The following is a 26,624-nucleotide window of genomic DNA, read 5'->3' as shown; positions in this document are numbered from 1 at the left end:
CACAGAGACCTTTTACTATGTATACAACATTTGGTCTCCATGTATGCCTGCAGGCCAGAAGAGGGTACCAGATCTCATTACAGATGGTTGTGAACCATCATGTGGTTGCTGGGAACTGAACTCAGGACCTCTGGAAGAGCACTCAGTGCTCTTAACCTCTAAGACATCTCTCCAGCCCCGAGACCTAATTTTATAAAACTGCTTGTGTTGATGACTACATAATTCTGGAGATTAAAAACCCACTGGACTATAAATTGTAAGAGGTAAATTCTGTGAAATCTGCTTTCTATCAAAGGAAAACTTAATTAAAGGGGGGCTGGAGAAAGGCTAGGCAGTTAGAACAACAGAGACACAAGTGGAACCAAGCAAAAGACGAGCAGCCTTGTACAAACAAGAATGGAGAGGGTTAAATGCCGCTTCAACAATCTTCTGCAGGTTTGCTACTCATCAGTGGAAGCAAGAAAGACCAGCACACGAGAGTCCATCTAGCCAACCATTGACTATTCTGCCCTGTGTTACAACAGAAGCAACACGGGGTCTCTTCTTTGCGCAGTAGGCCTCTTGAAAAGAATCATTATTTTTAGTACTCATGGCCAGAAGAGTGGCTGCCACTGGCACACTATAACACATGAAGACATACATGCCATCAACACGGATGCTGAAATCACAAGTAGATGACAATAAGAGGCAAGCTGTAAACCCAGATTTTAAAACAATAGTCTTCACCAAGTGTCAAGTCAACATATGAGGGAGCAACGCAAAGTAAGGATCTAAATCTTCAGAAGCCACTTACATAATCCCAGAGACTACTTCAGAAAAAGAGAACAGTCAACCTCCATCCACACTGAACTTACAGGTGAGTTCAATGCTGAAGCTGTTAAAATCCTACTTACTATACGGAAGAGTTGAGATATTGTGCAAAGTTATTTTGTGAGTTGAGTTAAGCCCATTAAAATGGACACAGCATGTCTGTACAAAGGTCAGAACACGTTACTAGCCAAGTGACAATTCTGTTAAGTGGGCTAAAATTCCACGGAAGGTTCTCTAGACTTTCAAAATCCTAAGCATCTTTGACTTAAGAACACCAAAATCTGTAGGCACAAATGTAATACCCTGTAAATTATGCACGGCCATGCATCAAAAAGCCAAGCTAGAGATAAGCTTTCCTTTGCAAATGTTTAACTTTTGCCGTTTCTCCCAGATGGAAAAGGCAGGCTGCCTCACAGGCTCCATAGACCATCAAATGAAACCGGCTTTATGGGCAGGACACCAATGACTAAGTCGGGCTCCTTAGGCAAAACTCAGTTCCATTTGAACTCCTAACAATGGAAGCTGATTTCTACGCCAACTTTTCTCATGCCATTTCTCATTAATTGGCTTTGTCAGTGTGTCTAATATAAAGTCTACAGTCTTTGTCCTGGCCTCATTAGCCCTGACTCCAGAGAGCTAGAGACTTGGAAGCTTTTTTTTTTCTTCTTAAACATACACTAGCTTAAGTTCCCCTCACTAGGGGACGGCCATGATCTTTTCTGCTGATCAATTTGGACAGTATGTGGTTACTAGACAAAAAGAACTCAATCATAAAGGCTCATATGAGACTAATTTTGGTGGGAGGAGTGGGCGTGGCGTTGCCTTGCATGAGAAGCAGAAGAGCAGGTGGCCAGGGTGTTCTTGGCTTCACAGCACACAGTAAAGCCTTAAGACAAGCCATTTCATAGAAAACCCTTTGTACATAATAGAGCATAGTAGACGGCATGCCCCTGGGCTTATCCGAGTTGAAATAACTGTAATTTCTGAGTCTTGTGACAGGGGTTAGGTCATCTCCTGGCCCAACTTTGCTAAAAGCTCTTTTGTTCAGTGTGTTGACTCTGTACCCTGTACCCAGGACTGTGCACAGAGCCAAGGAGACAGATACAGGAGAAGCAGTAAAGCAGACGCATCAGATGCAGGAACAGGGACAGACATGGATGACTCAAAGTGTCCACCACCACAAGGCAAAGCTCTGGACTCCTGGAAGACAGAAAGACTGCATGGAGTCCATCGCTCCTTGTTCTAGGCTGCGGTTGCAGCCCTGTCACTAGGGGGAATGCCTGGCAACTGACACCGCACTGCCAGACCTGTCCTTCCTGGACCTGTGAGCGGGGCAGGAGTACTTCTGCTTCCTGGTTCGCAAAGTTGCCTGCCTGCAAGCGCTCGCAAGCTCACAACATGTAGGCCTGAGGACTGCACATCATTGGCTGCCACCAAGATGAGACCGCCAGGCCACTCCTACAATCAAAACACTGTCAAAGGAGCGTACCCTTGGGAACCCTGCTTTGCTTTCAGATTCTGCTTGCCCTGCTTATATACCAGGTTACACAGACACCAACACACTCCCTTGACTGACCTGCTGGCCAGATGGGGCCATGCCCAGCTAATAATCCAGCACTGACTTTCTTCAGGCTCCTTCCTGAAGCCTGCAGCTTACCTCCCTTCACTTCCAAACCATGACTCAGTTGGATGTCTACGTGCACATAAATTACCTAGACACGCACAGAGACACATAACTAGGGCAACCGTGATCAGTATAACTTGCCAAGTACCTGTGTTCCCTCTGGCAATCAGCCCTCTGAGAAGGTGCTATTCTTACATCATCTTTATGAATGAAATATGTGAGGGTCCAGCCAGTCTAAGTCACTTACGGTGGCATATGTGGCAGGCAGAGATAAGGACAAGCAGCTATCGACGGGGACACGCCAACCTGAGGGCCACTGGACTGCATCTGGCTGTTTTCCCATTTTTAAAACTGATCTTTATCTGCTGGGATCCATAAGGTCCTAGTCGTCTATTTATTTACTTTGTGTATTTACATGTCGCCTGTGTACATGCTCCCCAAGAGTCCAGGAGAGAGTGCTGGATCCCTGGAGTGGAATCCAGGAGGCTGTGAGCCATCTGGGGTGAGTGCTGGGACCTGGCACTGTCCGCCACTCAGCTATCTCCGCAGCCTCCCCACCACCCCCTGACTTTCTCGGTCTAAATTATTAACTGATGCTGAGACGATCTCTCTGGCCTACCTATTACTAAAAGTCTAGTTAAAATCAAACAGGATTTTATAACTGCATTAAGGATTTGCAGAGCATATCAAGTACCAAGTCACGAGGCGAAGCAGTCATGGGAAATGGAAAGTTAATGCTTAACCAAGAAGCTTCTGGGTCCTCTAGAGTTTATTAATGGAATCAAATTGCTTCGTACGAGTTAACCTGGGAAGGTTGAGTGAGGACATCAACAAATACTAATTATACAATTACATAAGAGCTTCAAACACTTAACCCATGTTACTTCATTTTAATGTAGCCCAACAAATGCGAAGGCACAGCACAAATCGGGGAAGTGGGCATGGGTGGGTCTCCCCACTCACTCAGCAAATCAGCTGCTGGCTAACTACAACCGGCTCACTTTCCCCACCACTGTCCCCCACTCTCCCATCCTCTGCTCTCCCAAGATCTCCAGAGTGCTTCTCTCTAATCATAATATAATTAAATTATTCTCTTTCAGTTGTTTTCCTATTTCTGAAACAGGAGCTCACCATCTTTCACCGAGTCAAGCAGTAAACCCAGCTATCCTCCTGTCTCCACACACCACGGCAGCAGGGTCACAGGGGCCCTGCCACAGGCAGCCACGCTAACTGTTCCCCTTTGTGTCAGGGATCTGAATGTGGGCCTGTCCTGTTTGTATAGCAAGCGCTCTACCCACTGAACCATCCTCCCCCACCCCATTTTCCTTTCTGAGCACCATGTAGGTACAATCTAGTACTCAACCTTCAATTCTCCTGCCTCAGTCTCCCCAGAACTGTGATTACAGGGGTCTACAACCACACTTGACATTCCGAAAATGTTACCCACTTCTTTTTTTTTTTTTTGAATTAGGTCTTTGTCCAGTGCATATATATATACGATCAATTGGTTTCAAGAGTTTTGTCTTGTTTTTAAGATTGTATTTATTTATTTATTATATATATACATACATATATATATATATATACATATATATATATATATATATATATATATATGAGTACCAACATGTATGTCTGTGCCCCACATGTGTGCAAGTACCCATGGAGGCCAGAAGAGGGTATTACTTCACCTGGAGCTGAAGTTACAGGCAGTTGGGAACTGCCTGATGTGGGTGCTACAAATTGAACCTGGGTCTTCTGCAAGAACAGCAAGTGCTCTTTACTGTTGAGCCATCTCTCCATGCTGGGTTAGGATTGTTTCACAGAAACCAAAGTAAAATGTGTATTTGACTGTTGGGTCTACGCCAGACACTAACACAGATGTTCATTTTCTGGGAACTTCAGTAAAGTAAGCAAGCCAGAAATCAATATCCTGAGTAAAGATGAAACTATGATGTAAAATTTATTCCTTTTCCATCGCCCAAGAATGTATCGACCTAGCCACCTTCGTTCCTTACGGTCATGGACACAAAGGAAAATGTGTGGCTATAAAAGTAACTGTGTTTCAAAGACGAGAATACCTTTTAAACGGAGTAAGAAAACTTACTCGTCTTAACTTTCGATGACTTAAATTCATCTACCAGAACTTAGCATCTGGCTGCTGTTTTGAAAAGCAGGGGGTGTCCTTGTAATATCCTAGAATATAAAACTAGCGTCTCGTTTGTATGCAAGCACTCATTCGAGTCTCACCTTGTGGATTATTTTTTCTTTTAAGGTTATATAACCACTAAACTGAAATTGTGATTAAGAGTAGAAGTTATAGCGTGCAAGGAACCAAATAACTCATTGTTATTTTGTATACACGAGTCACACTAATGAAGAAATTAAAAAGCAAAAAGGTCAAGCATTTGAAGAACCTAATAAAAAAGAACAAGTGTTGCCTGGACTCAAGTATCCTGAAGAAATAGGTTTAAGATCTTGTTTTCATTATGTTTGACATGTGTTTGTTGTAAGTTGAGTTACAGGTGGTTGGGAGTCATCCGACACAGGTGTCGGGAAACAAACTTGGGTCCTCTTCAACAGGCCCACAGACTTAACCACTGAGTCATGTCTGGAGTCCCTCAAGCAATAGGGTTTTGATTTTGCGATTTATTTATTTTTATTTTTTGTACACGGGCAGTTTGCCTGTGTGTGTGCCTGTGCACCGTGTGAGCACGGTACGCACAGGAGGCCAGATAAGAGCATCGGATCCTCCCTGGACTGGAGTTAGACAGTGGGCACGGGTGCTGGAGATCAAATCCAGGTCCTGCTGAAGAGCAGTCATGCATCGCTCCAGCCCCGTGCAACAGTTAGTTCTTGAATCAAGCAGTCCCGACTTTTCACAGACACTTCAGAAATAAAAGGGTTTCTGTTCCCCACTCCTGACATTGCCTCGAAGACAAAAAACTACCCAGTTAGGTGTCATCCAAATAAAGAAATTTTATCTATGTGTTTTCTCAAATGTTGACTGACTTTAATTATCCCAGGAAAAACAGCAACGTGTTTGAGAGACAGCTCCATGAGGAAGATGCCTGGCACGGAAGCATGAGGTCGTGACTGGACCCACAGCGCCCATGGAAAAGCGGCTAAAGGCAGCAGAGCTGGAAGTGGGGAATACTGGCAAACTCCCTGGAGTCCCTGGCCAGCCAGTGTAGCCAATCAGCGAACTCCAGGTTTGCTGAGAGACTGTCTCAGAAAGTAAGATGAAGAGGTAAAAGAAGACCCCCAACCATGGATCCCTACCCCCATACTCACCCATACGTGCATGCCCCCAGACAACTGCCCCTGTATGCCTACACACGTGCACACGCACAACACACACACACACATGCTTACACCAAATTCATACATACACACACATGCATATACCAAATACATATATATATGCGCATATATAAAAATGTATGCACTAACATGATTAAAGCCTCATCTTTAGGCAAAGGAGTGAGAATATTTAAAGTGGCAGCCACACAGGTAGATGCTTCCCTGAGATACTTTGTTCTCACAGGGAACAGACACCTATGGGTGAATTATCTATAGAATTCTCATGTCCTGAACTGAGACAGATTTCGTGGTCAGCTGAAAAATTATAGTGATTCGTACAACCTAATTACTTCCACCTGAAGACTGCCCTTTACCCTGAGACTGTCATTGCTGTTGAGGTGTGCTGAGTTATCTTTGGTAAGTAAAATGATGGCAGTGGTTACTAAATGCCCTGGTGTGACAAAATAAAAGAGGGGCCTGGCCTATGCGGTTCTCCTACAGTTTCTGGATGGAGGAATCCAAAATGCTGGGCCCTCTGGGCGGCAGCATCCAGGTGCTAAAGACCATCAAACGCTGACTGGGGAGTACTGTAAGACCTAGCAGGATCCAGATGAAATTCCCTTCGCGCCAAGCTTTTCTGCAACATTAAAAACCGCCCTGAAGTCATTCAAGGGTGACCATCATTGCTGGGTGTGAGACAAAATATTCTAGAACAGAGCTGCCAAGTCTCTTTCATTTCTTTTCTCCCATACCCTAGCATAAAGACCCACACCTGGCTCCAAAGAGTCTACTGCCATAAATAAATAAATAAAAAGGAAATTCTCTCAGATCTCGGTCATCAAGAAAAAGCAACACCTTCCTCAGATTAGCTTCCAATGCTTGTATTACCTTGGCTCTCTGTCCTTAAAAGAAGCTCAGAGAAGCCACAGATAGCGGCGTCATCAGTGTGACTAGTATGGAGAAGCCACATCATGGGTACTGCAATCAGGTTTGCCTGTGGGTGATAGACAGGGCTGCGGACTCACTCCAGGCACGGCCTCCACACACATACATTCCTTCCTTATTTCTCCAGTCAGTCTGGAAAGGTTAGCCTTCACATCTCAGACTCAAAAACAGGCAATTCCAAGTCCCTTAACAACAGTCAAATATACATACATACCCCTAGACAACAAGTTGGTGTCAATTGGCTATCATTGATGACAGGAATTTAAATGTAAACAGGCACCCCAAAGAAGGAAGACAGCACATAGGGTGAGCCAGGATTTCCCAGAGAGAGCAATATTAACGAGTATTAATTCACAATCATAAGAAAGCGTTTTTCTTTTACTATCCAAGAAGCATGCTTACAAAGACCTGAACTTTACTCTAGACACTAAGAGTAAATGGAGTTGTTATTTTTTTTATTTGTCTGTTTGCTTTGTTGTTGTTGTTGTTTTTCAAGACAGGGTTTCTCTGTGTAGCCCTTGCTGTCCTGGAACTTGATTTGTAGACCAGGCTGACCTCGAAGTCACAGAGATCCTCCTGCCTCTCATTTCTTAATTTCTCAAAAGAACAACACACGTAGCCTTAATTTAACCCACCCTTACCCTGATTCTCCCAACAGCATGCAAGGCTTGTCTTTTCTATGTAACACTCATGTCTGCAGATGCTGTTGGTGAAGCCTCTGGAGGTTGGTTGTTGTTTTACTTCTTAGGGTTTTTTTTTCTTTTAGTCATAGTTTTTCTAGATGACAGTCCAAATTGGCCTTGAACTCACCACGATCCTTCGGTCTTAGCCTCTTGAGTGATGGGATTCCAGGCATAAGCCATCACACCTAGCCTAAATCCTGGGAATTGATTCTTAGCAGTGATGGACTGAAAAACCAGCCAATGGGGTCTGTGTTCACACTGGCACCACCCTAGACGTGGAGGCCCCAGTTGCCGTCATTGCTAACTAAGTCCTAAGGGTACGGACCACGGATGGCTCTTTAGTTCTGACAATTACATAATAGTAATTTAAGAATATCACCCAGGAAGGCAGAAATAACACTGCACAAAACACCAATTAAACCTGTGTTTGAATCATTTGAAAGCATTTGGCCTTCCATTTTAGTAGCTGAAAAAACTTAAAGTTTCCATCCATTACCCGCACATTATGGGATTTAATGGTTCTTGCACTCTAACCTGTCACTGGGCAGTGGACGGGTAATCCCTCCTTTCAGCTGTGTAAGGGCTTTGCCACAGGTGACAAAATGAATCCCAAAGACGGCACAGCTGTAGAGACACAGGTTCACACAAAAGCCAGTTGGAGCTGAACATTTATTAATGATAAAGCTCTTATCCACGCAGTCTCAAAATACCCGGCCTACAGAAGCCAGCAAAGTAAGGCAGAGTTAGGCGCACATACCTAGAAATTGCAGGGCTCTGTGCCTGGAAGAGACAACATGTGCTCTCAGACTTTCCTCCATAGAAACATTAATATCAAAATTCTTTATCAGTTGGCATTCTTCTCTTACACATGCTAAACCAAAGTCTAGTAGCACAATTCCGACATACGTTAAACATCTGTCCAGAAGACTGATTAACGACAAATTTGGAGAGACATCCAAATGGTATTAAAGAAATGTACTTATTTCAGAAGATACTTGTTCACAAAATATTTGAACTGTTAAACTCCGTCATGAAAAAAAAAAATCAATTCATTTTGTTCTTCCCCAATTTGGTTTGAAACCTTTTCAACATTTCGAAGCAGCTGAAATATACGCCAAGCCATACAAAAGAAATTAAGATGGCAGGCTAAGCACATCTGCTTTGACCCAAGAAACAAAGGCTCTTTTGCAGTCTTTAGAGCCAGCATAATAAAGACCCAGAAAGTCCAGATGGCTTAGATTTTCTTTACCCAGAGTAACTGAGGAGGCTGACATTTCAACTGTTTACTCAGCATGCCTGATCCTAGCGGCCACTTTAGCTACAGAATTGCTGTGAGACAAAAAAGGAATGCTTTTAGGCAAACAAGAAGTTAATTGGCCTACATTAGCATCCCCAGAGCTAAAGGAGTCCATCCTGCCTAGCCAGCACCAGTGGGGAAAACGCCATCAACAATGACAACCACACACCCACAAAGCTATTTCTTATTTAGGTTGGCTTCACACAGGAAAGCCAACCTGTTTACCTCTAGCTGCTCACATAGTATTTCAAAAAGAATTCCCGAAAAAAGAGTCAAATACATTGTTGGTTACAGCAGTGAGACCTGAAACAGACGCTGGCAGGGAGAAACAGAGGACAGCCGAGCAGAGGTAAATTCAGTCCATGTCCCAAATCCTGGGGCTTAAGGCGACCACCTGAAAAAGTGAATGGGGAAGTGGAGGGCAGGGTTTTGGCTCCCTTTTAAGCTGCCTTTAGTAAAACTGTAGCTAGCATGAGACATCTATCTATCTATCTATCTATCGATCTATCTAGTTTTGAAGATTTATTTATTTATTATGTAAGTAGTGTCCTGTCTGCATGTATGCCTGCAAGCCAGAAGAGGGCACCAGACCCATTACAGATGGTTGTGAGCCACCATGTGGTTGCTGGGACTTGAACTCAGGACCTCTGGAAGAGAAGCCAGGGCTCTTAACTACTGAGCCATCACTCCAGCCCCAGAGACCTCTATATCGATAGGAGGCCCTTTTCACACTTAGGAACTGGTCTCTCAACAGAGAATGGAAAAGTAGTCACTGGATTCTGGTGGTTTTGTTGTTGGTATTGCTGGGCTTTGATTTATATTTCTTAGGGAAAAGTTACACTCAAACCCAGAGAAACGGCCTTGGGAACATCGCCCCATCTACCTAGCTCAGTGGACACTGCGAAGTCAGGTCTTCAGATCTGAAATTGCTCCCTGTTGATGCAGTAAGAAAAACAACATCAACAGATGCTCAAAAATGACATTCTAAGAGGCAAATCACATGACTGCCAATCACATGATTGTTGCAAGGCTCGAAATGGGTTCCCACCAGAGAATCGGGCTGTAGAGACCCCAACCCTTTCACACAGAACATCTCAGTATAGTTGCCCAGCAACCCTCTGACATGGTGTCAGGAACATAGAGGTATCCAGATGTTTCCCATGTGTTTCTCATGTTGCGTGTGTCCATAGGTGTGGGGGCGCATGTGTATACATGTGCACGTGGTGGACTGAGGTGGATATTGGAGTCATCTGAGATCTCTCTTCAGGTTGTTCTTTTGAGGCAGGTACTCTTGTTCAAACCCAGAACTACCCATACAGCTATTCTCCACAGCCTTCCCCCTGCCTTCCGAAACCATCATTGCAGGTGGGATGCCACGCCCATTTAGCACTCACATAGCGCTGGGGTTCATAGCCTCGTCCTAGAGTTTGTGCTTTACCCAGACCCTGGAGTCTAGACTAAAAAAATTACTACACACTGCATTAGCAAAGCAATGGAAAGCAACACGCAGAGGCCACTCTTGTGCGGCAGTTTGGATGAGGACGTGCCCTGCAGGCTCCGGTATTTGAACGTCTGGTCCTTAGTTTATGGTGTGATGTGGAGCTGTCGCAGGGAGGCTGCAAGGTTGTAGGTGTTGCTGGCGGAAGTCCATACAGGCTTGATGTGGGATTTCCCTCTGTATGCTGTGAATACCACTGGTTAATAAAGAAACTGGCTTGAGCCCATGATAGGGTAGAACAGAGGTGGGGAGGGGAGAACTAAGCTGAATGTGGGGAGAAAGGGGGCAGAGTCAGAGAAAAGCCATGTAGCCCAGCTGGGGACAGACACCCAAACTTTAGCCAGTAAGCCACAGCCACATGGCAATACACAGATTAATAGCAATGGTTTAAATTAATATGGAAGAGTTAGCCAATAAGAAGCTAGAGCTAATGGGCCAAGCAGTGTTTTAATTAAAAGTTTTTGTGCGATTATTTTTGGGCTAAGCGGCTGGGAACTAACAAGCGACCTTCCTCCTACACAGGCTCAGTCCACTGCCTGTTTCCCTCTTAATGCTTGCCAATAAGGATGTGAGCTCTCAACTTCCTGCTCCAGTCACACATCTGCCACTTGCTGCCACCTCCCCTGCCTGTCGGTTCAAATAAACTCCCATCTGTAACTGCCTTGGTCCCGGGGCTCTATTATAGCATCAGAAAAATAATCAATAAACTCTGCGGGTCCAAGAGAAGGCCATTTTCTCCTGCAGAAGAACTCCAAGTGGCGACCCCTCCTGCTCGGCCAGAAGAGGCAGGAGAAGGGTCCTGGCAACCCTTGCTGTCCTGTCTATGTCTTCAGTATTTGCCAGGACAGGAAGGAAGCCAGCAGTTCACTGTCAGAGGCTGTCACGCCATTTGCTGCCCACACGCTCTGTAGGCTGCACTTGAGATCCCGAGCAGCAGTCTTTCTTGGGTGCTAGCCCCTCTTCTCCAGCAGGAAAGAACCCACTCCTCACCCTGAGTGAGAGCGGCGTTCACAGCAAGCCTTCAACAATTCCCCAGCTCCCCCGCTCATTTGCCAGGCTTCTTCCACAGAACCCACTTTCTAGGCCTCACTGCTCTATCAGCCATCTCAGAAGAAGGAGAAAGGCCATTTTCAGATATGAGACTATTATGTATCACACTCGGGAGGCAGGGACAAGAAGATGGTTGCAAGTTCAAGGCCAGCCTAGTAAAAGACAGAGAGTTCCAGGACAGCCAGGTCCGCACAGTGAGGCTGGCTCAAAAACAAAACAGAAAACAAGCATAACACAAGAAAAAAACGACACAAGGTTTCCAAGAGAAATCTAAACTTACTTTTAAAGCATGTAAGACTTCTCTTCCTATTCTTTGAACTACAGCAGTGATCCTGTCAAACTTGCCTTTAAAGTGTTAAAATGTAACCTCTGATGAACACTGCAGGAACTGGATGCTGATGGACAGCCATTCCCCTCACCTCTTTTTTTCCTTTTGTCTTTTTTCTTTTTAAATGTCTTCTGATGTTTAAAAGACTGCTTGATATGTGACATTTCTATACAATGGGATATTATTCAACCATAAAAGGAGTGAAGTTACTAGTATACACTCCAACACGGAGGAGCCTGGAAAATATTAAGCCGAGTGAAAGCAGCCAGACGTGGCGGATTGTACACTGTGTGACTACATGTATATGAAATCTCCAGAGGCTGCAGAGCTATAGAGACTTCCTGGGACAAAGAATGGAAGGAGGGTTGAGAGAAGGTCGGGGATGGCACCGGGGGGTGTGATCTTGCCCGTAATAAAATGTTCAAAAATCTCCTGAAGTGATAAGGACACAACTCTTTAAATATACCAAAAGCCACAAAATTATAAGTTTTTAAATGGGTGAATTATATAGGAAGTGAGTCATATTTCAATAAAGCTCTTAAGTTAAAGCAAGGAAAGAAGAGCTAAGGAGCTACCGAGCAGGTAAGAGTGCTCGGTAAGCCTGAAGCACAAATCCCGAGAAATGATGTAAAAAGCCAGGCGGAGTCGCACACTGTGACCCCAGGGCTGTATGAGACGGAGACAAAAGGCTCACTGGGGCTTGCTCACCACCGGCCTAGATTCAGGTTCAGTGAGGGACCCAGTGTCCAGGGACTAACATGGGAGTGACAGAGCAGGGCACACCATCATCCTCTGGCCTCCCTGTGCGCATGGGCACATGTACCTGCACCCGACATGCACACATACTACACGTCCACACGCACAACTCTCTCTTCTGCAAAGATTAAAGAGAAGGCTATCCCTTTCCATTTCAGACCATAGCTCAAACTTACGGCCATTATTCATGAGTCAGATCCTAGTGCTAAAATGTGGCTTTAGCCACTTTTGCTCTTTTTCCTGAAAGTAACATCTGCAAGCTATTTTAAGATCCCCATCGGAGCTAGCAAGGAGCCTATAATGCATAGCGTGAGCCTGTCTTTCCCTGGGCTGTGGGGCAAAAAATGTCCCAGACAGGGGACCGAAAGGATGCCTGGAGTTTCAGATGCTGACATCCAAGCTCACTCGTGTTCCCTCCAGCAAATGCCAGCCAGGATCTTTTTCCAAGGAGCGGTTGAGTACTTCTGGTGTAATAAATGTTTAAAGTGAGCTATGTTCAAGTTTTCATGATAGATACACTTTATGAATATTTTAAATGAGATATGTTCAACTACATTTGGTGGGGGTGGTGCTCGCGTTGAAACAGCGGCAAGGTCAACCTGCCTGCTACCAGGGCTGGAGGCGGAATTGGATACATTGGACAGGGTTTGCCCCCCGACAAAGGCAAACTGGCAGCACTTCTCAGAGGTGTGGTCCCTTTTGAGTTCTTTGTTACAGAGGCTTCCTGAAACAGGACAGCATATGTTCCAAGCCATTGTCACAGGAGTGAGTGTCGGGGTTCAGCCAGTTTACATCTGTCATTAGCTCTATTTACAAGAGCAAAAGCAGATGCTTGAAGCAAAAGACCATGAACCCTGCCTAGGCAGAAAGATGGATGCATTTCAGAACAGAGGATCATTCCAGGAGGCTCAAACAGTTGCTCAATTCTCCAGGGTGAGCTACCCTGTTACCCTCTCTGGAAAACTCAGAAATGACATTAATTATTGCAAAATCCCTCCATGAACCACTTGGCACATCCAAACATCAGTTCCATTAAAGACTGACGTCAGTCCCTAAAATGCCGTTTCTGCGTTTGGAACCTCCATACAGCCTATACGCTGAACTTAGAAATGCAGGGCTGGAGTTCTATGTGAGATTGCACAAGCCTGCTCGAACGTCTTCATATAAAAAGCCCTCTGGGGTGACTCTATGCCAGCTCAGAAACCCACTTGCTACAATCAAAATCTTCTATCATACCAACCATGGTATAAACCGCAGACATTTCATCTTAAACAACTTTATGAAAAATGTATACACCGGGATATCTTAAAACCAAATTCCAAAGAAAGTCCTCTTCAAAAGGAGTCACAAAGATTTCTTTGGAAATCGATGTGGCGGTTTCTCAAACAACTGGGAATCAATCTACCTCAAGATCCACTTAGGCATATCCCAAAGGATGCTCAGTCGTACCACAAGGACACTTGCTCAACTATGTTCACAGACTCTTATCGTCATAGCCAGAATCTGGAAACAACCTAGATGCCCCTCAACCGAAGAATGGATAAAGAAAAAGTGGTACATTTACACAATGGAGTATTAGTCAGCTGTTAAAAACAATGTCAGGAAATTTGAGGCAAATGGATGAACTAGAAGAAAAAAATCCTGAGTGGGGTAATCCAGACCCAGAAAGACGAGCATAGCGTGTACTCACTCCTAAGTGGATATTAATTGCAAAGTAAAGGATAATTAACCTACAATCCACAGACCCAGAGAGGCTAGGTAACAATAAGGGTTCAAGGTGGCGGGGGGGGGGGGTAAGGGAGTGGGAGGTATGGGGGCAGGACACACGTGTATCTCCCTGGGAAGGGGAAATAGAGGAGACCTCCTGGTTCGACTTGGGGCAGGTGGACATGAGGGATTCGGCTGGGGGTAGATGGAGGGGAACAGTACTAAAAGAGAAGACTGGGAAGGGGATAAGAAAGTTGGGTAGAAGCCCGACCCAGGGGAACTGTCCACAAGTCTACAAGGATGGTCCCAGCTAAGACTCCCAGCAGCAGCGAATGCATAGCCTGAAGTGGCCATCCAGTGATTGGATTGGTGATTACCTGGGATGCCATCAGACAGCCTTCACCCAGTGACTAATGGAGGCAGATTCAAAGACCCATGGCCAAACATGGGAGGCCTGCAGGCCTCTGAGTATTACAGAGGAAGGGTGGACTGGGAGGGAGGGGGAAGTCTGAGAAGAGGGAGGGGATGCTGTAGTTGGAACCTAAAATAAATGCATTAAAATAAAGGAGCCATTTCTCAGAAGGTTTTAACGGTATCAGTGCATCATTCAAGCAAATCCAGAGGGGAGGCAGCCTATGGTGGGGAACTCTCGACCTAAGGCAGAGGTGGGGTGAGCAGATGAGAGCTGGTCTTGTTCATGAAGGTCCTGAGTTCTGATGGGAGCTGGGACTGTGATAGGATCATAGAATGGAATGAGCCCCTCTCTAGAGCTGGGGCGCCCTCTGAGCGTAGGGCTTCATGTCTCTCACCCACTCTCGCTGCCTTTACTGTTCTTTGACAGCAACTAGTGTGAAGGACAGGACGGGTGCCTCAGCACAGGCAGAGTGGCACGCACCTGGATGCCCGCACTTGAGAGGATGCCACTCACAGACGGTGCGCTGGATGCCAGCTCGGGCCACCCTGGAAGTCGCCGCCTCAAAATCAACAACGCCAAGCCAAAAGAGCCTAGCCGAGAGAAAGCTAACCACGGGAGCTCTGACGGCAGCTTCCAAAAAGTGAGATTATCTCCATCTTAGGCTTTCGCACCTCACTTGAAAAGCGAGGACTATAAATTGGCCTCACGTGGCAGTCAGTGAGCTGACAACTGAACTGCTCTTCTGGAACAACAAGCACGAGGCTCAAGGCTTAAGCAGCAGCTCGTGGATGTTTACGCGCACAACTGGCCTGTTTCGTGATTACTTCAAAAAGGCGTAAGTCTTCCTCCGAAATGTGTTAGGCTGGAATCCACAGACTTCTCCCACTTTTGCTATTACTGGGAGTGGCTCTCCACCCAGCCCTGGGGAATAGGGGAGGCTGCGGACTAAGTCCCTGGCAGGTATTAACATTAAAAACTGATCTCTAGACCTCAGGTGGTTTCAATCCAACACTGTGTTAAGAATGGCGCCTTTGTAGCGGTAGCAGGCGAAGAGGGGCTTGACCTGTGACAGTGACCATCTTTGTTTTCTTTGGTAGGAAGACGATGCCAGTCATTTTTATTTAGAACCTGGATTTGAGAAAGAAGAGAGAAGCGGGAAAGGTGGGTACCAAACCTACAACCTGCCATGCTCTGCAGATGTCTTTCCAAGGTCTGGCTTGCAAAATGGCGGTATCCATGGCTCCAAGTGTTCAGGTACCACTAGCGACCTGCCGAGTCAGAAACTGTCAGTGGAGGCCCAGGACCCAGTTGGCCCACAGTTTCCCATGGAATTCTGATTCTCATTCAATTCTGAGAGCGCTGGGTTAGAGGAAAGAGGAGTTCTTTATTTGGTTGATTGATTGACTGACGAAATTTTATGTAACGTGTGTGTCTGCAAGGGCACCACAGCGCACATATGTAGGTCAAAGGACTACTTTCAAGCATGGGTTCTCTCCTACTGTGTGGGTTACAGGGATCAAATTCAGGCTGTCCAGCTTGGTTTCAGGGCCTTTAATCACCAAGCCATGTCCGCAGACCAAGGAGCATGAGTTTTGCCTCAAACTACCTTTACCCTCTTGCCCAAGGCATTTTTCCCTCAAAAGAATACAAAGAACGAGAGAAAGCTGGCAGCGTCACAATGGCTGGATGTACTAGCAGCCTATTAGAGTTCACAGGTCGACTGAGGCTGGCTGGCAGTCCTGGACTCGAACAGATGCCTGGCTTCCCAGGCAGGGAGGCCAGCCAATGGGAATAGCTCAGTGGGCCTGAATCTCATTCAGAGCACTCTCTCGAGTGATTCCAGTGTTTTCCAGGCTGGGAATCACTGGAAGGCCCCTGCAGCCCAAATACCATCGAATCAGAAGCGATTGGAAGGCAAGATCATCCTGATGAGGCTGGCAGAGGTTTTCTGCAATGAGCCAGGGAGGGAAATGCCTAGGCCTTGAAGCTCTGCCCCGGCCCTGCTGCAGTGGCAACGCCCTTGCAGACCACAAGCCAAGGAGCGGCCAGCATCCTGTTCCAATAGAACTGTATTAAGCCTCAATTCCACATAATAGTGTGCCGTTAAATAGTCTTCTTTTGGCTTCTTCCAAACATTCAAAAATCTGAAAGACATTCTCAACTTCTAGGCTGTTCAAGATTGGGGTGTGGATGAGGGCTATGCTCGCTGCTCCTGTTCAGCCAAACGTGGGAGTCATTATGCAAGCACTAAGTAACGCTGCCTTCCTGGCATCTGCCACTTCAATATAAACAGCTGCATTCAAAAAAAGTTGGATGCGACAGTTCTAAAAACTCAAGATCTTTTTGTGTACAATAACATACACAGCCTTGATGGCCACATAAGCAGATAACTAAGTTTCCGGGGACTTTAGGAAGGCCAGTCCCTCAGAAGTGGCCACTAGTTTGATTTCTGAGATGCCTGTTATGTCGACAACGGCAGCATAACTAGGTAGCTGAAACTAAAGGCTCTAGTCCAGCGTAACGAGTTCCTGAAGAAGCTGCAAGACAGGCATCCAAGAGGCATGAGCTCCTTGCTCTTTTCCCTTGGCAGCTCACCACTGCCTCTGCACTCCCATCCAGCCTGCTGGAGAGGGTAAGAAACAGGCCAGCCTCTGCCTTTTCAAGTCGCTGTAATGAATTACCACATCGTACGCCTTATCAAAAATGGAAATGCATTTCTTACTAGGCTAGTGCTGAAATATAAACATCTGTGGGGTGGCAGTTCCCACACCTGGTGGGGGACGCTTTCTGTGCTATAGATGTGCTTTTTTTTTTCTGTGTCCTAACATGGTGGAAGGGACAAGGAAGCTCACGTGGGCTTTATTTCTAGGGACAGCAATTCCTACTTAGGACTCCTAAAGGCCTCAGCTCCAGAAATCATCACACTGGTGGCTGGGTATGATGGTCTGCGTTAACCATCAATTTGCAGGATCTAGACTCACTCGGAGGCTCTGAGCGTGGCTGTGGAGAGTTGTCTTTCCTGCACTACCTGTGGCCGGAAGACCCACCCACTGTGCGTGCTGGTATTTCCTGACTGGGATCCCGGACTGAACAGAGAAAGGGATTGGAGTGGCAGCAGGCATTCAATCTTGTTTCCGCACTGTGGATGCAAGTAACGAACCACTTCAGGTTCTGACAGCCCTGACACAGTGCCCCTTGAACTGTGAGATAAGCCCTTCCTCCCAGAAGCCACTTTGGTGGCAGGATTTCATCACAGAGGCAGGAGAAGAAACAAGACAGCTGGTCAGCGCCTTCCCTGCGGGGTGGTTTGGGGAGGGAATCAGCAGGAATAGACTGGAATGCACCACTGTGGTCCCAGCAGGAAGGCATTGCTAGGCAAATACCATTCCTTTCACCCACAGGCAGGGCCAATCCTGAAGAGGCTTTCTTCTTACCAACCAGGAGAAGCACACACCTTCCAGGTGATTCTTTTTCTTTTGTCTCTACCTATGGGAGTGGAGGCAATCAAGGGAAGAATGGGACTTTCTCCAGTCACCACTGAGGCATCCTGGGATAGGACTCTGAAGATGGCTAGAGCCAGAATCAGGCAATAGAGGATTAGCATCATCCTGCTTTCTGGTGCATTATAGATTCCAGAACAGGTCTTTGTGGATAGACTGGATAATCAATTAGCCATGGATACCACGAGTCTTTGGAAAATCTTGTTCCAAATAACAGGCTTATAAATTAATTTCTGGAATGGAATGCAACTCATTCGCAAACAGATAACCTCCTAAATTTAACCAAGTTTTTCTACTTATTCTACTGAAATCCCACACAGCATTAAATGAGGCTGTGTCTAATTCCCATAGATAATTTCTGAGTTGACTATGATCCAAATGAGGCTGTTGTGTACATTTCTCACAAGCTGATATGCATAACAAAAGTATATTTTTTATTTAAATACCCATATACAAAGAATGGGTTTGATTTGGTTGGTTTCCTGATGAGTTTCCATCAGTCGTAAATTACAGCTTGGTCTAAGCAGCATTTATCATTGATTGAGTGATGATTTCAACATCCACGGGTACCAAGAATACAACATGATACCCCAATGACTTTGAATATGAGTAACTAAATTTCCTAATTTAAGCCCCAAACCAAGCACAATGGTAGAGGTCATGGAAAGCAGACATCAGCTCTTTCTCTTTGTGCCCAAGCACCAACTCTGTAAGGCCTGTGGTCACAGGAAAGAGCTGTGTGTACAGCAAACTTTCCCAGGAGCAAGAAGACCCAGCTACTGGAAGCGCAGACTCAATCCCAGACGTCAGCAAAGATGAGGGAGGGGTACAGGTTAGAGGAATGCCTGAGTCCAGACAAAAAGACCAAGAAGTCCAAGCCCTAGGGTTGGTGAGAAGAGGTGTGTTCAGTGGACCAATAAAGGAAAAGTAGGTCACAATTTCAGGGGAGAAAAAAAAAAAGCCCTGATCCAAGGTAGAAGCCATCTGCTCTCTCTTTAACGTGTGTGTATTCTACCCAGTCTTCACTGAGGCCAGTAAATGCTGCTATCAGAGACCTCATCACCTTCCTTCCCAGTAGGAGGCAGAGGGAACCCAGATGCTCAGACAAATGGAGCTAGGCCGGGAGGGTGAAAGTCTTGCTTTGGAAGACAAGGACCGGAAGTAAACGGGATAACAAATCCACTCGCCCTAAATTCGGTTAAGTGAATGGAGAAAGCAGTCCCAGAAATCAAGGAGGCCCGCCCAACGGCATCACGCAAGGACACAGGAAGGATGCTGTGCCCTTGGCAAACTAAATCTCCAACACTGGGCACTCCCCATGTTCCTTGGTCCAGCACCATGGCTGGAAGTGTTTGTCACTAGAAATGGCTCCCGCTTCAATGTGGCTTCTCAAGTTTATAGATCAGCAACCCTTAGGTCCTAATATTACAGACTTTGAAAGAAAGATTTAGAATAAAACTCAGTACCTACTAACTATCCCACCTCCAGGAAATGAAAAATATATAGTTTATATATTTCTGGAGTCTATCAAATGAAATCATTTCCACAAAAGCAGACCCCTGACATATTGTTATCTCATTCTGAGCCTTTGAATGAATGTGGATGGTTTATACACTTCCTGGGTGGAACTTAGAGGGTGCACCCCCGCCCCCCCCCATGATGCTTGTATATACTTCTGCTATCTGTGGTCTTTCCAGCCTGAGAGCCCTGGGCTGGTAAGATGGCTCAGCCAGTAACGACAACCTGAGCTTGATCCCCAGGACTGGTAATGTGGAAAAGAGAGAACTGAACTGATCCTGTAAGATGTGTTCTGATTTACACTTTACATTTTACACACACACACACACACACACACACACACACACACAATTTTAAAAGGCCGGGGAATTGCACTTGAGCTAGAGGAGATCTCTAGAACCTGACTTTTTGTCCCAGCATTTGGCTTTTAGAGTCATGGCGTCCTAATGACACACTGCAACAATTTTACTTTGATAGCACAGATGTTCCTAAACTCCTTTTCCTCCAGCTTCCTAAGTCAAGTTATTTCCTGGCAAGCCTCCCCCTCATCCCACTCTTCAATACCCTGCAGTTCTTCTCCGGCTACCTGGGGGGGGGTGTGGGTGCACCAGCTGCCGCTCTCTACTTCCCGTCCCAGCAGAGAAAGGAGTTGGTCCAGGACATCTCATTCTTTCACCCTGCAGACGCCACCAAGACAGCTGCGTTGTTGGACAGCTGGCCTAGCGTGTGAAGCCTGGAATGCAGCCTCCTGGCTGTCAAAGGCCTGAGTGTTCCTCAGCTTCGGAGATGACAACTCAGCTTAAGTGTCAAAGACCTGCAGGGTCCCTTCTGACTTGTGACCACCTAGAATTAAAGCCACTGAATTCAAGTTGTCCAGCTCCCAGGGCTAGCTCTGACAGATGCCCTCCTATGGTGCTGCTTCAGGGCTTGGGTCCAGCCTTCTGCAGGTCTGGGGAAGATCTCTCCAGCAGACAGTAGCGTGCCCAGACACTTCACTGGCGAGCAGGAGTGAAGAGGACAGAAGCTACCCATGTTCACAAGATGTTCAGAGCACATAAGGCATTTATAAGCATGAGGAAGACAAAAGAGTTTCAGGAGGGGTGGAGCAACATAAAAGTAGCTAGGGCAGAAAGAAAGCAAAAGAATAAAAAATAAAACAAGCGTGAATGAAAAGTCACTGCAATAATTAGCTCAGTCCTAGGTTGCACAGAGTTAGGCTCACAGCAGTAACTATACCGCAGGTCAATCTCGAAGGTCAAACGGTCAGGTTAGAGCTGGCATTAAGGAGGCATGACTATTGTCCTCAGTGTGACTGGGAAGAGGTCTTTACCAGGGAATAGACACAACTCAAACACCCGAATGGCTTTTCCTGACAGCGTAATAAAGTGAGACTAGCCCTTTAAGCCAAATCTAATTATACTTGTTGGAAATCAACAGACAAGGAGATGAAAGAGGACACCGACTTGTAGATTTGGGGTAATCATATTCTCCACCAGTAAATATCTTAGAAGACGCAGGATAAGGGTAATTCAGATAGAAACTCATTGCAATCCTTGCAGATAGATTAATAGCCTGGATGAAGTCAACTGAAGTAAATTCAACAACAAACAATCCCTTAAAAGGCAATTAGGTAAACTGATACTACTGTAAGATATTTCAGAGCAATGAAATTAGACATTTTCTAGATAAAGATAATACAATAAAATTTCAATCTCCCCTAGCAAAAAAATCTAATTGAGAATATAGTCTTCAATTCTACACTTCCCTGGAGGGAGCTCTTGTGACTGTCAGTACATCTCCTGAATGTTCTAGAAAAGACGAAGCTCAGTGCGAGCCTGCCCCCCTCACAGGGGACGGTCTCAGCTGTCTGTGCTCCACAAAAACAGACACGGTGGTGACCCGTTGTGCAATCTCCTCTTATGAAATTGTCCAGAGATTGCTGTCCAAGAACACTGGGGTGGTGTGAAAGAGAAATGTCCCGGCCACCCCGGCTCCAATCTTTTGAAGATGTCTCCCCAGTTGGTGATGCCATTTAGGAGACACTACGGAACCTTTGGGAGAGCACGGGAAGGGGTGAACACGTGGCCTTGAGAGTTTTATAAGCTCCCCACCTGCAGCTTGCTCTGTTTGTGTTGAAGGTGTGAGCACCTGAGCTACCTGGAGTGTGAGCGGCTTTGCAAGCCTCTGTTGGTTCTTGGCCCAAGCCTGAACCCGTTCTTTGAGTGGTGCCTCACTTTTCCCATACTGGGAACCCTGCAATTCCTACACAAACCACCAAGCTAATTATATGTGTTATATTTGGAGCGACAAACTAGACAACATAAATCATACATTCAGGAACCAACGACGGATTTCGAGGTCAGGATTTTGTGTTGTTTTCACTGTAGGTACACATTATTCTGGTTTAGTCCTTCTTAAGCCTGCACTCTATAAATACTGCTCGGAGTCTGGCCACCCATCCCACTATGTCACCACTAAGAGCCGCCGCCTACCCAGCAGGGCCAGCAGAGGGTTCGTGTGGCACAGACTGTGAGCACAGTTCGGAGCAATAGCATAGAAAGGCAGTGTTGACCTGGGGAGCAGCTGCCACACAAGTGAGTTGGGACGAGAAACAAGGCAGAAAGGAAGGATAGTGTGCTGAGTGGAAGAAGCCAGACTCAGAACAGATGCTATACACTGCCGCTCACACGAAGTATTTATTCAAATCAGAGACGGAAGAAGTAAAGCGATGTACCAGAGACTGAGGTGGAAGGGAGGAATTCGAGGATGTGTTTGGGGGCATCTAGGGTGTCAATGCTGTGGGAGGAACGTTTTGAACAGGCCACAGAATATGGATCTATGGAATTACTGGAGTGTACAATGGAGAAGAAGCCTTGCAAGGTTAATGTCACATGCTTTATTTTTATTTATGCATACATGTGTGTTTCAGTAGGTGCACATACCATGTGTGTGTGGGTGCTCGGGGGTCAGAAGAGGGCAATGGATTCCCTGGAGCTGAGTTACAGGTGGTGGTGGGCCACCTTACATGAGTACTGGGATCCAAATTCTGGTCCTCTGAAGAGCAGCAAGTGCTCTTAACCACCGAGCCATCTGTCCAGGCCATGTTACACGTTTTCATCATGATTTTATTTTTTAACTTTAAAAAAAAAAAGCAAAGCAGATTTGGAATCAAAACAAAACTGAACAAGAAAAGAATGATAATAAAATTTATTTTATGGTGCTCTCAGTTATGTTGATAGCATGCTATTTAAATATTGTCTTCCCTTTTCACGTTCTCTAGAGCAGAGCTCGCAGGGCCTGAAAGGAACTGCACACTCATCTGGGGAAGTGGGAGGGAAGCTGGACAGTAATGGTGAGGCAGAAAAGCACTGACCAGTCCTGTCAGGGAAAGGAAATATTTTAGAGGTGTTCCTTCCTTCCTGCAGATTTCCTGGACTTAGTTCTGAGCTGACAGTTCACGATATATTACCAGAGGCTGGTGGGGAAGCAAGTAAACCGGGCAACGGCAATGCCCACGCTGCAGATAGCTTTTAGAAAGTGGCATCTTTGCCGCTTTCCCAGATCCCAAATCTACCTGATAAACAATGAGTGTCCGTCTGAGACTCCAAACGAGACAGAACAAGACTAAACAACAGCCCAATGTCACGACTGCTTACAAATCCAGGATTCAAGAAAGGTTCTCCAAGTGGGCAGTCCCTGTGAAGTTGAGGCTGGCCAGGGAGCCCTTCCACCTTAGACCACAGAGAACTAGCCTTCACCACAGCTCATCAAACCAAATGGCTGCTGTTACTTCATGTTTCAAATCTGTGGGGAGCAGATCAAGTCCTGAGGGGATGTGTATTGGGGACATGAGCACAGCCAAGTTAATGACCCCAACACCTCAGACCCATGGCTCAGGGGAATGGAAATGTCTTCCTTTGGCCCCAGTTCTGATCTTGCCAGAAAGGGTGCGGAAGGATCAATCCATAGCTTCCTCCTCAAGGAGGACTGTAGCCTGGGACTGCTCCCCTAATGAGATCCCCCTACCCAGAGTAGCAAACCTGCCTCCTAGGTCAACATTGAGCTTCCTGGCTGCTTGTAGGAGCATCTCCATCAGAGCCCATGGCCTGTGTCCATCGCGACTTTCCTGTATGTGTGTCTGTCTTCTTTCATTTCCCATTACCCAAGGCATGTTGATCCCTAAACCACACAGGTCAGGGCTCTGAGAGGGACCAGAATACCAGTACCCTAGACTCATCACAGGCATGCCAGGACTTCAATCTGTTGTAAACTATAGTCTGAGAGCTAGTGCATGCTCCCTATCCCGACCCATACATTCGCATCTTAACCCCAGTTAATGCCCAGTGCAAGGGTATCAGTGGGTGAGGCCTCAGGGCAGTAAGGGTATCGTGAGGGTGGAGTCCTCAGGATGAGATTATCGCCCCTATAAAAGATCAAGAGCGCTGCCTCATTCCTCCCACGCCCCAAGACATAACATGCCAGGTCATAGTGAATCAGGAAGTAGAACCCTCTCTCCAGGCGCTGGATCAGCTGGAGCCTTGACCTTGACCTTTTAGCCTCCAGAACTGTGAGAAAAACAACTGTCTGTGGTGTCTGGTCCTGCCATTCGGCCCACACAGAGGACACTATGGAAGCTTAAGGTTTTCCAGAGTTAAGGACAAGAAAAGCAATTGTTAAACATCAATCCTTTGAGTTTTGCTCATAGAGTCTAGCAGGCATGCACATCTCTTAACCCAGCATCATGATGGCACCTGTTAAGCTCACAGTCAAGAATCATCAGTCAAGTTAGAAGAATGTTGGGAAGCAAACCCACAACAGTGGACGCTGGAATCTCAGTGTCCTGTTGGGCTGCATGCCCAGCTACTCCTGAGGGAGAAAAGAAATCCAGGAAGGAAAGCCAGCAACTGCTGTGTCCTTCTACCCCCCTGCACTAGCTGGGACGCTTGCTGCTCTCCTTTGGTGAAGATGGTGTCCTACCCACCAGACACGAGGCACACATTCCGAATGCCATGCCTTCCTGGGCTCTGATTTATCATTTAGGAAAGTCAACGAGAGTCAGTCTGCACGTGTTTGTTCTATGTGTGTGCCTGTGTAGGGGAACCATTCGCGGTGCCCAGGGTTGAAACTGTGGGGCGTAGACTTCGGGCAGTGAAGGGGACTTGTCCTTACCTGCCCATAGTCAGTCTGGAAGACCACGACGCCTTCTGCACAGGAATTTACAGTACTAGGAAAGTGCTGGCCATTTTCTCTCAGCCAGACCCTTGTTCCCTGGAAAGAAAAAAAATTGAATTATGAGTTCAAATGGTATTCTGTCACAAAACACCACTCTGAAAATCACCAGGACTCCTACAGAGCTTTAAAAGGCCAACGTGGGGCCTGACGAGAGGGCTGAACACAGGAGAGCGCTGGCCGCTCTTCCAGCGGACCCAGGTTCAATTCCCTGCAGGTGACACCTCACGACCTTTCGTTCCAGGGGATCTGATGCACTCTTCTGGCTTCTGTGGGCACAGATACACAATGTAGAGACATATGCAGGCTAAATACCCATATACATAAAAAGATATAAATAAATAACATTTTAAGAGTAATCTGTGTAAAAAGCAAATGTCTTTCTCATTCAAGCAAAAAGGTGATGGTTGAGAGCTACTACAACCTTCCTCCATCCCTGGGTGCAACAAGTCCCACCAGGCAGACAAAGCAAAGAGGATGACATCCCACGTCCCTACTGTGCACATGACACACCCAGATGACCTCATTTGACCCCTGGCACCCAGGAAACAGGAATTATCACCACCCCTACATCACAGAAGGAGAAACTGAGGCTTACAGATAAGTACTCAACACACTAAGACCGAGCAGACTTGAACCTGGAAAGTAGGTGTTAGGGGCCACACTTCTACCCAGGCCACTATCTCGGTGCTGGTGCCTCCCGCCTGCCCAGGTCATGCTTCACACATGTGTCTGCTTAAGGAACATTAGCCCACTCCACTGGCGCTATCTGTACTACAATTCCCAAGTCAACAGGAACCTTCAGAAGAGGGATTAAACCGCTCAATAAGCACAGTCTTTTGGTGTGAACTTTGCTAGGAACTCACTAGACACCTACAAGGCTGCAGCCCAAACAACTGGAGCTTACGGAGCTTATGCTTTAAGACTGGGTTATTTCATTTTTTACACTGATCCGACTTCCATTTTTTATTGCCCTGCCAAACCAATGACCACTGGCTTAAGCAGCGGCCCAAGGGGGTCACACATTATCCCTTCCACTTTCTACTGTTCAAAAATTGTATTCTATTTTTAACCCCATGTAAATATGCAGAGTGACGTGAATGTGAGCACATGGGCCCTCAAAGGCCAGAAGAAGGGGTCAGTTCCCCTGACGCTGTAGTTCTGGGGGAGGTTGTGAGCCTCCTAAAGAGAGTGCTGGGAACTGAACTTGGGTCCTCTATGAGAACAGTGTATGAGCTATCTCTTCAGCCCCAATAGTTCAAATTTCTAATGTCGCCACCTTTCTACTTCACATTGGAGATATTTATCTCCCTAAGATAAATTGTGCATCTGAGAGATAGAACCCAAAGGATGACCGTTTAGGGAGTAGAAAGGGGGCTGATGGGAATGAGGGAGAAGGAGTGGGGAAGGGCAGTAAGCTGAGGTGGGGATTTTGTATATTAAACTAAAGATTTAATTAGCTCCCCCTCCCCCGAAAGAAACACATGTGTTACTCGGGTCAAGAAAAAACCCTCATATGCCAAAGCCATTCAGAAATCATCCATCAGCAATGTACACCTAACAAGGGGATCACTGTAAGTAGGAAGTTATGCATTTCACATACATATGATTTATCTCGCTCTGTATTCCTAAGAGGGATAATGTGGAAGATGTAAATCTGACTTATTTCTTCCCTTCACACAGATGAGATCTTATTTAAGATCCTTCAGTTGGGACCAAAAGCCTTTGCTGCCACCACCATTTTCAGGGCCCCTGAGTAAGTCGGCTTGGCCAGTCAAGGTGAACCCAGAGGTCCCAGCGGGAAGGAGCCACATGTTCAGGAGATTTAAGCATTTTTGAGATCACGGTGGCCAGAGTGACAAAGTCCCTTCCCTCCTGCATGACACACTTGACTCTCCAGGGAGCTTTGTGACTGCTGGGACCCAGGGGAGGACTCTATGGAAGGCCCTCCCTCTTTCTGA

At 46.3% G+C, this 26,624-nt stretch overlaps 1 protein-coding gene across 1 annotated transcript in view; it reads right to left on the bottom strand.

Moving 5' to 3' along the window:
• Positions 1-26,624, bottom strand: part of LOC146891549 (unconventional myosin-X-like) — a 46,247-nt gene that overhangs the window by 10,299 nt on the left and 9,324 nt on the right. The window contains exon 2 of the mRNA XM_085676601.2: positions 24,604-24,702. Coding sequence (XP_085532727.1) covers positions 24,604-24,702 — 99 coding nt within the window. The remainder of the gene's footprint in view (positions 1-24,603; positions 24,703-26,624) is intronic.

The sequence above is a fragment of the Myodes glareolus genome, chromosome 15, assembly GCF_982192425.1.
Source record: "Myodes glareolus chromosome 15, mMyoGla1.1, whole genome shotgun sequence".
NCBI lineage: Eukaryota > Metazoa > Chordata > Mammalia > Rodentia > Cricetidae > Myodes > Myodes glareolus.
Note: the sequence above shows the minus strand (reverse complement) of the source record. Positions and strands in the feature narration are given on the sequence as shown.